Below are 14,675 nucleotides of genomic sequence, written 5' to 3'. Positions count from 1 at the left end.
AGACCCCCACAGAGACCCACAGGGACCCCCACAGAGACCCCCACAGAGACCCCCACAGAGACCCCCACAGACCCCCACAGAGACCCCCACAGAGACCCCCACAGAGACCCCCACAGAGACCCCCACAGAGACCCCCACAGACCCCCACAGAGACCCCCACAGAGACCCCCACAGAGACCCACACAGAGACCCCCAGAGACCCCCACAGAGACCCCCACAGAGACCCCCACAGAGACCCCCACAGAGACCCCCACAGACCCCACAGAGACCCCCACGGAGACCCCCACAGAGACACACACAGAGACCCCCACAGAGACCCCCACAGAGACCCACACAGAGACCCCCACAGAGACCCCCACAGACCCCACAGAGACCCCCACGGAGACCCCCACAGAGACACACACAGAGACCCCCCAGAGACCTCCACAGAGACCCCACAGAGACCCCCAGAGACCCCCACAGAGACCCACACAGAGACCCCCAGAGACCCCCACAGAGACCCCCACAGAGACCCCCACAGAGACCCACACAGAGACCCCCAGAGACCCCCACAGAGACCCCCACAGAGACCCCCACAGAGACCCCCACAGAGACCCCCACAGACCCCACAGAGACCCCCACGGAGACCCCCACAGAGACACACACAGAGACCCCCCAGAGACCTCCACAGAGACCCCACAGAGACCCCAAGCGAAAGTTTCTAGCAGGAACCCCCAACAGGATCCTACGATGGACCCCAACCGTGGCCACAGGAGGGACCTCAACAGGGAACCAACAGGGACTAGACCTAGGACACCTTCACGGACCCCAGCAGAGCTCAAAGCGACGATTCCGACGACGGCTGCGAGCCCAGCAGCGATCTCGGGTGGGCCGGAGGGACCCGGTAGGTGTCCGATAGCGATCATCATTGAAGGCGGCGAGAAAACAAAAGCGGTCGGTGCCGGCTCCGCCTGTAGCTTCACGAGACCGGACGTGAATCAACGAGTGTTGTGTACGCGCACGACCCTTCGCATGTTCACGCGTGACCTTCACACGACCCTTCGCATGTCCACGCGTGACCTTCACACGACCCTTCGCATGTTCACGCGTGACCTTCACACGACCCTTCGCATGTTCACGCGTGACCTTCACACGACCCTTCGCATGTCCACGCGTGACCTTCACACGACCCTTCGCATGTTCACGCGTGACCTTCACACGACCCTTCGCATGTTCACGCGTGACCTTCACACGACCCTTCGCATGTCCACGCGTGACCTTCACACGACCCTTCGCATTTCCACGCGTGAACTTCACACGACCCTTCGCATTTCCACGCGTGAACTTCACACGACCTTTCGCATGTCCACGCGTGACCTTCACACGACCCTTCGCATGTCCACGCGAGTTTTGTACGCAGACGACCTTACGTACGATAACCTTCCCATGTACACATCATTTTCACGTGTTCATACGCATGATATTTAAATGTATTGGTGATCTTCATACACAGAGGACGTTCACACGTACACACGATCTTGACGTGTACACACGATCTTCACATGAACACATCATATACGTAGGACCTTTATATGTGCAATGCGATTCTCATGTACATTTGCCCATTTACACATTATCTTCACATGTACACATGATCTTCACACGTACACGTGCCCTTCATGTGTACATGACATTTAAAGAGGGACTTCCCATGCACACACGACCTTTATACAGGTCGTGTGTGCATGGGATAAAGAGGCCCTTCACATGTACACATGACCGTCACATGTACACGCGACCTTCATCTGTACACATCACATCAAGAGGAATCTTCACGTGCGCAGATGCATTTCGTATGTGCCCAAAGCTTTCGGATAAACGAAATCCCTGTGACCAAATTCAATTGACGGCCACTGCAAGCGGGCAACCCAGAGGTGCGATCTCATGCCAGAAGGTGGCGATGGTGAGGCTGCGAGAGTGGTCCTTGAATGTGCCTCTGTCATGTTTCGCAACAACCACACCATCTAGCCGGCAGGGGTCGGCAACGAAAACAACATGAAGATGATATTTTTTTCTTCCAGAATTCGGTAACAAACTAAAAAAAAAATCACAATATTTCAAATAACGCTCACGAAGCAGTCACAAAACGAGCCGCATTACGTCCGGGAGCCCTGATCGACGGCGAGGCGTGGTGGCATCAATGTCATCGGCCGTGACGACCTCGTGACCTTGACCTCGCCAATTCACCATATGTACATAGTGGGGTCAAACGGTCGCGTCCGTGAGACGATGTCCGTGGATCTGTCCACGGATTGCGAGGTGGCCAGGAGGAGATGGCAACACCAGCAGCGGGATTCTGACATCCATCTGTGTGGCGCTTTGAGCGTTAACCCCTTACGCGTAAGATGTGTTGTTTGCTGGGTTCTCCGGTTTCCTACCGCGTGAAACGAAATGCTCATCGATGGAATCCGACCAAAGATCCCGGTGCAGCAGGGAGGTCAACGCGGTACAGGCGCAGCCCTGCAATTTCCCACTCGCGCCATCCGCTGGCGAAAGGGGTATCCATCCTAGGCAGCGCTCGACAGCGCCTCTAGACGGGGATTTTTGGCCTACTCTTCCACGTTGTCCAGCCACGTTTTGGTAAAGGTGGGAGTACGTACCCACACACTTTACGCCACCTAAACACGTGGACCCGCCAATTGACCTAACGGTGTCGTTCGCCACGCATACTGCCGGGCGGGCAATGTAGCAGAGCCCTCTTTGAAACATCTCCTTAGACTTGGCAAGGCTTTTCTGAATAAAGGACTTTGATACTATTATTATTGTGGTGGTGGTGGCTGGCGCCATTTGACCGCTGGTATTAGAGTTAGGAGTCCAATTGTTTATTTTATTTAATACCTGGAGTGGTGGGATCCACCTGCGTGGTGTACCACACAGCATCGATGTTCACTCATTTTATTTTTGCGTGGGCTGCCTTCTCTTTAGCCTCCTCCTCCTCGCCGCGCACACCTCCCCACAGGGAGGTATTTACACGATGCGTGTCCACTCACTCACTCCCACACACGCGCGCGCACGTGTGTGTGTGGGAGTGACAGTTTTACCCGTAATACACGCGGTGTCTGCATCACAGCCGATCGTTAATGATCTCACGCGTGCCGAATTATTCGCAAAAAACAAACAAAAGCAACATCGATCCCCGACTTGCAAATTAATGCCCGATTGCAAACCGAAGCATCCAGAGAATAACCTCGCGTGCAAAGGGGGCAGCACTCTATTCCGTCCAGAAGGGGACAGGCGAAGTTCCTAATTTCTAGATTTGAAGGTTTCGTGACTGCAAGGATTCATAGTCTTAGGTTTTTTCGGTAAAGTCACGTAGGTAAAAAAATTAAATTAATAAAAGTAAAATAAAACAAATTAAAAAATTCACGACGTTTCGGAAGCAACACAAGCCTCCGTCTTTAGGTGGTACCGTCACATTTTTTACCTACGTGACGTTACCGAAAAAACCTAAGAGTAAGTTCCTAATTTGTGCCTGTACTGCCTTCTCGTGGCGAGCCAGGGTACGGCTCATCCTTCACCGCGACGCCCACGGTTAGAAAGGGAGTTTCACAACTTTTGTGTGCAGTGATCCACCAACTCCCGCTGCTGCCTCCACAGCGCAGGATGACACACCAACAACGTCCCCCACCACCTTAATTCTAGATTTCAAGCTTTCGTGACTGCAAGGATTCGTATTCTTAGGTTTTTTCGGTAAAGTCATGTAGGTAAAACATTAAAATTTATCAAAGTAAACATCGTGATTTTTATTTTATTTTACTTGTATTAATTTTAATGTTTTACCTACGTGACTTTACCGAAAAAAACCTAAGAATATGAATATTCACCACCACCACCGTGGAACCCCGCTGATGAGTCAGATGACCACAAATCCCCTCCCTCAATCCAGGATGTTTAGCAGAGTACTGCCGGTGGGCTCAGGCGAGGAGGATGACGCCGAGGTGTGCGGCGCTGGGCGCGCCGGTGCCGGAACGCGCCGCGCGGGGGCCGCGGGGGCCGGCGCGTCGCTCGCCGAGACGACCAGGCCAGGCGCGGGCAGCAGGCCCGTCGGGCCCACGAACGCGTGCAGAGGGCCCGCGTTCCGCTGCTGCTGCTGTTGAGCGTGGGCCGCCTGTGCGCGGGCGACGCGCTGCTGCGGGCACGTGTCCCTGGGGTCGGGCCGCGCCGCGCACAGCTGCAGCTTGAACGCCGCTTGGAAGCCGCGGCGGAAATTCTCGTTGAAGTATCCGTACACGATGGGGTTGACGCTGCTGTTGAAGAACGCGAGCCAGTGCGCCACGGGGTACACGTACATGTTGAGGAAGGCCAGGTCCCAGGGCGACAGGTTCGCGTAGTCGACGAGCATCATGACGGTCCACAGCGGCAGCCAGGACAGCATGAAGAGCATCGCGACGATGATGAGCATCTTGATGACCTTGACGCGACGGCGCGTCACCCCCGTGGCCTGCCGCCCGTTGGCTCGCTCGGCGGCCTTATCCCCGTGGCCTCCTCCGTCGTGGTCGTCGTGGTCGTCCCCGCCGCCGCCGCCGCCGCGTGACGGGGCCGCCGCGGCGGTAGACGCGGCAGCCGCGGCCGACGCCGACAGAGAGCAGAGGCGGAACCCGATGCGCGCGTACATGAGCAGTATGAGAGCCAGGGGCGCCAGGTAGACGTTGGCGAACAGCACAGTGGTGTAAGCCTTGCGCATGCGGGGGTCTGGCCAGGCCTCCCAGCACTGCTGCAGCGGGTGGGTGTCGTTGCTGCCGTCGCTGTAGACCATGTAGTGGCCGCGGCTCACCTCGGCCGTGAGCATGAGCGCCGAGGGGCACATGATGGCGAGGGCGAGCGCCCAGATGACCAGGATCGTGAAGAGCGCGTGGGAGATGCGCAGCTTCCGCTTGAACGGGTAGACGATGCAGCGGAACCTGCAAGGGGCGCCGCGCTCGTTACGCACGGCGCGAGGTGCTCGTCACGCACGGCGCGAGGTGCTCGTCACGCACGGCGCGAGGTGCTCGTCACAACGTGAACTGCGGCGCCTCGCTGGTCTCGTCAGGGAGCGTAAAGCATCACGCGAACTCCGATCATTGTGCAGCAGCAGCAACAGCAGCAACAGCACAGAGGTCGCAACCGGGTACCCGATACCCGTACCCTACCCGATACCCGGCTACCCGTACCCGGCCGGGTACGGGTACGGGTATCCGTTTGCGACCCTGGTGCGGCCGGGTACGGGTAGACCGTGAGTCACTGGTGAGTAACTGTTTGTCACTCATTTCCCAACGTCTTGTCTCTTCTCACAATTCAAGTTCCTAGAATCAACCCACCCGCGCCTGCAACATGGCTTCATCCCAGAGGTCGCAATCAGGTACCCGATACCCGTACCCTACCCGTACCCGGCCGGGTACGGGTAGGGTACGGGTACGGCCGGGTACGGGTACCCGTTTGCGACCCTGGTGCGGCCGGGTACTGGTACGGGTAAGGAATCAAAACCCGTTTGCGACCTCTGCTTGAACAGCAGCAGCAGCGGCGGCGCTTTTGGTTCAGCCGTCGAACAAAAAACGGTTGTCACCGCATCGCGCGGCGCTTTCAGATGCGCTTCTGCGGCCGTCTGGAACGCTCTTCCTTCCGATATCATGAAGCCACTGGGAGCTACGCACTTTTAAGTCATCGAGATCGACAAACTCATTTCTGTAGAACTGCGTTTTTACGTTTAGTTTTTTGTCCTTCCCCCGCATCTCTGATTAACGCGTTTGGCTACGTACGGTGCAAATAAAGTTCCATTTACATACAACCTGCGAACGGCGCGGTGGTGAGGAGGACGAGGACGAGGAAAGAGGAGGTGTGGGGGGTTAACGTGCGCAGAGACGCGCGCGGGCGTGGTGGCGTGAGGTGATGGTGGTGTGAGGTGATGGTGGCGTTAGGAGGTGGTGTGAGTAGGTTGGTGTGAGGTGATGGTGGCGTTAGGAGGTGGTGTGAGGTCATGGTTGCGTTAGGAGGGGGTGGTGTGAACAGGTGGTGTGATGTGGTGTGAGGAGGAGGGGTGAAATGGCGTGAGGAGGTGTACGGTGGTGTAGAGAGGTGTGAGGAAGATATCTGAGGTGGTGATGTAAGCGTGAGGTAGTATGAAGAAGGCGATGTGAGGAGGTGGTCTTAGGCAGAGATATAAGAAGGTGGTGGTGGCAGCTTGAGGAGGTGTTCGTGGTGGAGGTGTGAGGAGGAGGAGGATGAAGGCGTTGGTTCTGTGAGTTGTTTTGAGGTTTCATGATACAACAAAGTGTTCATAATGATTACATAGTGAATCATAACCACTTGTGAGGAGTGGAGGTGCTCGTGACGGCGCTCACCTGTCCACCGCGATGGCCACCAGGGTGAAGACGGACGCGGACACGGAGGTGCCCTGCACCAGGCCGCTCATTTTACAAACCACGACCCCAAACGGCCACCCTGCGCGGGGTCACGGGGGGGTCACACACAGTCACGTGGTCACACAGAGTCACGGGGTCACACAGGGTCACGATGTCAGAGAGTCACGGGGTCAGGGAGTCACGGGGTCAGAGAGTCACGGTGTCACACAGAGTCACGGGGTCACACGGAGTCACGGGGGTCACACAGAGTCACGGGGGTCACCCAGAGTCACGGGGGTCACACAGAGTCACGGGGGTCACACAGAGTCACGGGGGTCACACAGAGTCACGGGGTCAGAGAGTCACGGGGTCACACAGAGTCACGGGGCCACACAGAATCACGGGGGTCGTAGCGCAGTGTCCTGCGAACTGCCGTACCACCACTCCCCACTCACTCACGCAGTCACTCACGTAGTCACTCACCTAGTCACTCACGTAGTCGCGTACGCACCCACGCTGTCCCTCATGCAACCACGCACTCACGCAGTCACGCATGCATTCACACAGTCACTCACGCACTCACTCACACAATCACTCACGCACTCACGCAGCCACTCACGCAGTCACTCACGCAGTCACTCACGCAGCCACGCGCTCAGCACCGCCACGCACCCGTGATGAGGTTGTCCACCAGCGTGATGGGCATGCAGAAGATGCCGACCAGCAGGTCGCTGACGGCCAGGTTGAGGATGAACAGGTTGGTGACCGTCCGCATGCGTCTGCTCTGCAGCACCACGTAGCACACGAGGCCGTTGCCGATCATGCAGAGCAGGAAGATGAAGAGGTAGGCGATGAGATAGACGGCGGCCGTGGGGGGTGCGTGCTGGTAGAAGGTGTAGAAGGTGGCGTTGGTGGCGATGAAGGAGGGGGGGAGCTGCCGGTCCCCCTCCGTACGGTTCGGTGGCTCGAGAGGCGCGGGGTCCATGGCTCCGCTAGGGGGGGCACCGTGCGCATCCCCCCCGCGAGCCCATGCGCGACGCTGTGGGGGTGGTAAGTGGGTGGTGAGGAGGAGGGGGGAGGGTGGACATCATCACGGCCAGGTCAGCAAGGACTGGGATGTGGGGTCAGGTCACCAGGAACTCCGACCAGGTGTTCGGTAGGAACACAGAAGAGGGGACGGGACCAGGTCTGTGGGAAGGCGCAAACGCGGAATTTAAGTCAGAATCTTTACGTGGACTGGAAGAATCCGATGAGCTATGAAGCTCTTTTGCACGGATATTTTGTATTTTTCTCTTCCAGGGAGCCGGGCCAGGTTCGCAGGGGACACGGCGAGGTGAACATCTCCCTTCATCGGCGATGATTGAGACGGGGAGGAGAAAAGGCGATTTGTGTTGAGCGACCGACTTCCCCGCCGCTCAGGGCTTTGAGAATACAACCGCAGGGCGTCGTGAATACGAGTGGCAGAGCGAGTAGTGAATGTAGCGAGTAGTGAATGTAGTGAGTGGTGAATGTGAGTGGCAGAGCGAGTGGTGAATGTGAGTGGCAGAGCGAGTGGTGAATGTGAGTGGTGAATGTGAGTGGCAGAGCGAGTAGTGAATGTGAGTGGTGAATGTGAGTGGCTGAACGAGTAGTGAATGCGAGTGGTGAATGTGAGTGGCAGAGCGAGTAGTGAATGTAGTGAGTAGTGAATGTGAGTGGCAGAGCGAGTGGTGAATGTGAGTGGCAGAACGAGTGGTGAATGTGAGTGGTGAATGTGAGTGGTGAATGTGAGTGGCAGAGCGAGTGGTGAATGTGAGTGTTGAATGTGAGTGGTGAATGTGAATGCTGCACGCACCTGCTGCGCTGGTATCCGCCGCTCTCTCTGTCACAGCCGCTGCGCTCTCCTCCCTCCCAAACTCCGTCTCTCGCCCCGACGCGAACCTCCCCATTCACTCATAGCCCGGCACGGCTCGGCTCACCCGGACACGGTTCGGCTCACCCCGGCACGGCTCGGCTCACCCCGGCTCGGCTCGGCTCACCCCGGCTCGGCTCGACTCACCCCGGCTCGGCTCGACTCACCCCGGCACGGCTCGGCTCACCCCGGCTCGGCTCGACTCACCCCGGCTCGGCTCGACTCACCCCGGCACGGCTCGGCTCACCCCGGCTCGGCTCGACTCACCCCGGCACGGCTCGGCTCACCCCGGCACGGCTCGGCTCACCCCGGCACGGCTCGGCTCACCCGGACACGGCTCGGCTCACCCCGGCTCGGCTCGGCTCACCCCGGCACGGCTCGGCTCACCACGACCCTGGCTCGGCTCGGCTCGAGCCCCCGGGCCGCAGGGAGAGACAGAGACAGACAGAGAGAGACAGAGAGAGAGAGACACAGAGAGAGACACAGAGAGAGACAGAGACACAGAGAGACACAGAGAGAGACAGAGACACAGAGAGACACAGAGAGACAGAGACAGAAAGACACAAGGAGACACAGGGAGACACAGAGAGACAGAGAGAGAGAGACACAGAGACACAGAGAGACACAGAGAGAGACAGAGACACAGAGAGACACAGAGAGAGACAGACACAGAGAGACACAGAGAGAGAGACAGAGACACAGAGAGACACAGAGAGAGACAGAAACACAGAGAGACACAGAGAGAGACAGAGACACAGAGAGACACAGAGAGACAGAGACACAGAGAGACACAGAGAGACAGAGACAGAAAGACACAAGGAGACACAGGGAGACACAGAGAGACACAGAGAGACAAAGAGAGACAGAGAGAGAGACACAGAGACACAGAGAGACACAGAGAGAGACAGAGACACAGAGAGAGGCACAGAGAGAGACAGAGAGAGATAGACACAGAGACACAGAGACACAGAGAGAGACAGAGACACAGAGAGAGGCACAGAGAGAGACAGAGACACAGAGAGACAGAGACACAGAGACAGAGAGACAGAGAGAGAGACACAGAGACACAGAGAGACAGATAGAGAGACCGAGACACAGAGAGACACAGAGAGAGACAGAGACACAGAGAAACAGAGAGAAACAGAGAGAGACACAGAGAGACACAGAGACACAGAGAGAGACAGAGACACAGAGAGAGGCACAGAGAGAGACAGAGACACAGAGAGAGACAGAGACACAGAGTCAGAGAGACAGAGACACAGAGAGACACAGAGAGAGACAGAGACACAGAGAGACAGAGACACAGAGACACAGAGAGAGACAGAGACACAGAGACAGAGAGACAGAGACACAGAGACACAGAGAGACACAGAGAGAGACAGAGACACAGAGAGACAGAGACACAGAGACACAGAGAGAGACACAGAAAGTGCTGCCCGGTCGTTCGGGCGCCGAGTGCAGACTGAGTGAGCGCAGCAGCACGCGTCTGCTTTATACATCCACGAGACAAAGACAAAGATCCCCCGTATAGCCTTGGCATACTCTTGGGGGCAAGTGCTGTTAGCGAGCACCTATGAAGCCAAACACGGCACACGAGTGGGTGGGTGGCCTGCATCGCACCCGACCGCCTTTGTCTCCCCAGTGCTAATATTTTGACGCTGTACCGGGTGCTCATTTGAGGCTGAGTTGACCGATGTATACACACACGTGTGTGTACAAAGACAAAGATCCCCCGTATAGCCTGAACAGACGTCTGGAGCAAGTGCTGTTTGCGAGCACCTATGAAGGTACAGCGAACAAGCAGGTGGGTGACCAGCACCACACTCGGCCGCCTTTGTCTTCCCAGTGGCGATGTTTACACACGGCACCCGGTATTCATTGGAGGCTGAGTCGACCTAGGGGAGGCCCAGAACCGGTGCAGATAATCGTCACCGGTGTTGGTGGCCGTGAGCGGGAATCGAACTCGGGTCTCCGGGTTCGTAGCGTAGCGCGCTAACCGCTACACCCACCGCTCTCCAAACAAAGACAAAGATCCCCCGTATAGCCTTAACAAACTGTAGGGGCAAGTGCCGTTAGCGAGCACCTATGAAGGCCGGAACGGCACACGAGGGGGTGGGTGGCCAGCACCAAGCGCTCGACCGCCTTTGTCTCCCCAGTGGCGATGTTTACACACTGCACCAGGTACTTATTTGAGGCCGAGTCGACCTAGGGGAGACGGTCCAGGACCGGTTCAGATAATCGTCACTGGCGTTGGCCGTGAGCGGGAATTGAAGCCGGATCGCCGGGTTCATAGCGCAGCGCGCTAACCGCCACACTACCAAACAAGCACACACAAACAAACACACACACACAAACACACACACAAACAAACACAAACACACAAACACACACACAAACAAACACAAACACACAAACACACACACAAACAAACACAAACACACAAACACACACACACAAACACACACGCATGCGCGCGACTGCTGGAGCCTCCGTTGACCCGAAGAGGGCGCATCTCGACCAGCCACGGGTGGGGTCGGTCCTGCACCCCCCCCCCATTTCACGGGTGGGGTCGGCCCTGCACCACCCCCCCCCCCCATTTCACGGGTGGGGTCGGTCCTGCACCCCCCCCCCATTTCAGTCCTGCACCCCCCCCCCCCATTTCACGGGTGGGGTCGGCCCTGCACCCCCCCCCCCCCATTTCACGGGTGGGGTCGGTCCTGCACCCCCCCCCCATTTCACGGGTGGGGTCGGTCCTGCACCCCCCCCCCCCCATTTCACGGGTGGGGTCGGCCCTGCACCCCCCCCCCCCCATTTCACGGGTGGGGTCGGCCCTGCACCCCCCCCCCCCATTTCACGGGTGGGGTCGGTCCTGCACCCCCCCCCCCCATTTCACGGGTGGGGTCGGCCCTGCACCCCCCCCCCCCATTTCACGGGTGGGGTCGGCCCTGCACCCCCCCCCCCCATTTCACGGGTGGGGTCGGTCCTGCACCCCCCCCCCCCATTTCACGGGTGGGGTCGGCCCTGCACCCCCCCCCCCCATTTCACGGGTGGGGTCGGTCCTGCACCCCCCCCCCATTTCACGGGTGGGGTCGGCCCTGCACCCCCCCCCCCCATTTCACGGGTGGGGTCGGTCCTGCACCCCCCCCCCCCCATTTCACGGGTGGGGTCGGCCCTGCACCTCACGTCGAAGAGAAATAATGAAATAATAAAAATAAAACATAATAAAATAAGACAGCGTCTTTCCGACACACCTGTTCTTCACCCGAGGACGGCTGCTTGCGTTGTGGCCGAAACGTCGTGAGAATTATTTTATTATGTTTTATTTTTATTATTTTATTATTTCCCTTCTACGTGACTTTACCGAAAGAACCAAGAAGATGAATCCCTGCAGTCACCAAAGCTTTAAATCGCAAGGTATAACCCTGTGAGCCATGCGGCTCTTGACTCGGGTGCAACCGCAACAAAACAAAAACATGAACAAGAAAACATCTTAAAGTGACTATGCACGCAACAGAAAAAATCCTGTAAAAAAAACGGCAAAGTCTTCCAGAAAAAAACACCGCATTTCAACGCTGCGTGCAAAAATCCCAGTGGGATGCAAGTCAAACGCACGATTGCAATGCGAAAGGGTGTGCTGATATCGCGATCGGCATATCGTGAATTTTGAGATCGAATCGTATCGCGAAAAGTTCCCATCGCGGTCGTGTTGGTAAGTACGAGTTTTTGAACTTCTTCGACACTCAGCTGGAGTTGCAGAGCCACAGGGACGGAGTGAGACGCCGCGGCTGCCACGGAGAAACGACGGCGGGCAGTGACGGATCTGCTCCTTGCTGGAGAGTGTCTCTCGGTGTGTGAGTTTGCATGCCTGTTGAACTTCTTTCGCACCGCACGTAGCCAACCTGCCCGCCCCCTCCCCCCCCCTCGCCTCTTCCCCCCGCTCCCTCCCCCCGCCCCCTCCCCCCGCTCCCTCCGCTCGCTCCCTCCCCTCGCTCCCTCCCCCCGCCCCCTCCCCCCGCTCCCTCCGCTCGCTCCCTCCCCTCGCTCCCTCCCCCCGCCCCCTCCCCTCGCTCCCTCCTCCCGCCCCCTCCCCTCGCTCCCTCCCCTCGCTCCCTCCCCCTCCCCCCGCCCTCTCCCCCCGCCCCCTCCCCTCGCTCCCACCCCCCGCTCCCACCCCCCGTTCCCACCCCCCGCCCCCCCCCCGCTCCCTCTCCTCGCCCCCTCCCCCCGCCCCTGCCCCCGCTCCCTCCCCCCGCTCCCTCCCCCTAGCTCCCACCCCTCGCTCCCTCCCTCGCTCCCTCCCCTCGCTCCCTCCCCCCGCCCCCTCCCCCCGCCTCCTCCCCCCGCCACCTCCCCTCTCCCCCTCCCCCCGCTCCCTCCCCCCGCTCCCTCCCCCCGCCCCCTCCCCCCTCCCCCCGCCCCCTCCCCTCTCCCCCTCTCCTCGCTCCCTCCCCTGGCCCCCTCCCCCCGCCCCCTCCCCCCGCCCCCTCCCCTCTCCCCCTCCCCTCGCTCCCTCCCCTCGCCCCCTCCCCCCGCCCCCTCCCCCCGCCCCCTCCCCCCGCTCCCTCCACCCACCCCCACATGAATCTTGAATTGAAGCTTTCGTGACTGCAGGAATCCATACTCTTTGGTTCTTTCGGTAAAGTAACGTAGGTAGAAAACAAATGAAATCACGACGTTTCGATTGGCAACACAAGCAATCATCATCAGGTGAGAAAACCACAGCAAGAATTTTTTTTTTTGCTGAAGTGGGAGAGAGATGCCGTGGTAAGAGGTTATATTGGTAAAAAAGGGGGGAGGGGCAAGGGGGAATAGAGAGGGGGGGGTAGGGGGCCGGAGCGCTGCTTATTTTATACCTACGTGAATTTACCGAAAACCCCAAAGAATATGCACCCCCGCATGAGTTGTTACATCGTCCCCCCAGATCACCAACACTAAACTCACCAATACTAACATTCAGTAGGCAACTCACTAGCAACAGAACTACCGTGTCACACACCACCACCACCAACCACCATACCACTAGCAGCACCACCACCAGCACCACTACCACCGGCATCACCAACCACTATACCACTAGCACCACCACCAGCACCACCACCACCGGCATCACCAACCACTATACCACTAGCAGCACCACCACCAGCACCACCAACCACTATACCACTAGCAGCACCACCACCAGCACCACCGGCATCACCAACCACTATACCACTAGCAGCACCACCACCAGCACCACCAACCACTATACCACTAGCACCACCACCAGCACCACCACCACCGGCATCACCAACCACTATACCACTAGCAGCACCACCACCAGAACCACCACCAGCACCACCAACCACTATACCGCTAGCACCACCACCAGCACCACCACCACCGGCATCACCAGCCGAAGCAATAATCGCGGCTCTTTAATATTTAAAATCCATTACCGCTGTCGTCACAGCAGCGAAGCGCGTCGTGGGGGCAACACGGCCTCCTCGCCACGTGGCCCTGACACGAGTAGTCATCATCACAATAATAACAACAACAACCCAAATAACATAGACGTTCCTTCATCCGGGATTCATTTCATGACATATTTTCCGTACCCCTCCCCACCCCCCGTGCGTAGGTCCATCGGTTCTAATTACATGCCAACGTTAGCCCAACGTTCGGCTAACGTTTGTTCAATGCTTTCAACCAAATGTCAACGTTCGACTAACGTTGGTCCGATGCTTTCAACCACACGCCAACGTTAGCCCAACGTTCGACTCACGTTGGTTCAATGCTTTCAACCACACGCCAACGTTAGCCCAACGTTCGGCTAACGTTGGTTCAATGGCTTCAACCACACGCCAACGTTAGCCCAACGTTCGGCTAACGTTGCTTCAATGGTTTCAACCACATGCCAACGTTAGCTCAACGTTCGGCTAACGTTGGTTCAATGGCTTCAACCACACGCCAACGTTAGCCCAACATTAGCTCAACGTCGCATGTTTACTGGAACTTCCTCTCCACCAACACCACCACCCACACCACCTTGCTCCCCATCCTGGCCGCGTCTTATCGCCAAACTTCTACACGGGGGAGAGAGAGAGAGAGAGGTGGGGTGATGGAGTCTTATCTCTCTCTCTCTCTGCGGGGCTCCAACCCCTCGGGTCCCCCATCGCTTCGCTATTGTTCGTGTCTGACCCCCATCTTTTTCAGCGCAATATCCCCCGGGAGCGTTCATGTATTCCGAGCACGAACATCAATCGTTTCATCTTGACCCAGAGCAATGGTGGAGCCAGGATTTTCAGGTGTGGGGGGGGGGGGTGGGCAACCCCTCCAGCAATGCAAAATGATAGAGGAGTTGTTAGTAAGTAAGGACTTGTCCCTTGCTTTCTATTCGACGCGTGTGCGGCGATGGCGCAGCCATCGATCGAGGGTCGAATTCGAACCGC

The 14,675-nt window shown here is 57.9% G+C and overlaps 1 protein-coding gene across 1 annotated transcript; it reads right to left on the bottom strand.

The window, feature by feature from the left end:
- Window positions 1–3,452: 3,452 nt before the first annotated feature.
- NPFFR1 (neuropeptide FF receptor 1) lies at window positions 3,453–8,282 on the bottom strand. The gene is made up of 4 exons (XM_078875344.1): window positions 8,191–8,282; window positions 7,029–7,395; window positions 6,357–6,456; window positions 3,453–4,940 (listed from the first exon to the last, which is right to left on the bottom strand). Exons 2-4 carry the CDS (start codon window positions 7,339–7,341, stop codon window positions 3,917–3,919), a joined length of 1,437 nt encoding a protein of 478 aa, XP_078731470.1. The 5' UTR covers window positions 7,342–7,395; window positions 8,191–8,282; the 3' UTR covers window positions 3,453–3,916.
- Window positions 8,283–14,675: the final 6,393 nt, after the last annotated feature.

This window comes from Lampetra fluviatilis, chromosome 41, assembly GCF_964198595.1.
Source record: "Lampetra fluviatilis chromosome 41, kcLamFluv1.1, whole genome shotgun sequence".
NCBI lineage: Eukaryota > Metazoa > Chordata > Hyperoartia > Petromyzontiformes > Petromyzontidae > Lampetra > Lampetra fluviatilis.
The sequence above is the reverse complement of the archived record's forward strand: the minus strand, read 5'-3'. Positions and strand labels throughout refer to the sequence as shown.

Bases quoted from the DNA above. Each gene is read 5' to 3' on its own strand.
- NPFFR1 (XM_078875344.1), bottom strand. From the start codon at position 7,341: ATGGACCCCGCGCCTCTCGAGCCACCGAACCGTACGGAGGGGGACCGG. The intron at 6,457-7,028 runs GTGCGTGGCGGT...GACCCCGCGCAG, and splicing joins GGTGGACAACCTCATCACGG to GGTGGCCGTTTGGGGTCGTG. The intron at 4,941-6,356 runs GTGAGCGCCGTC...CGCCCCTTGCAG, and splicing joins GTGGCCATCGCGGTGGACAG to GTTCCGCTGCATCGTCTACC.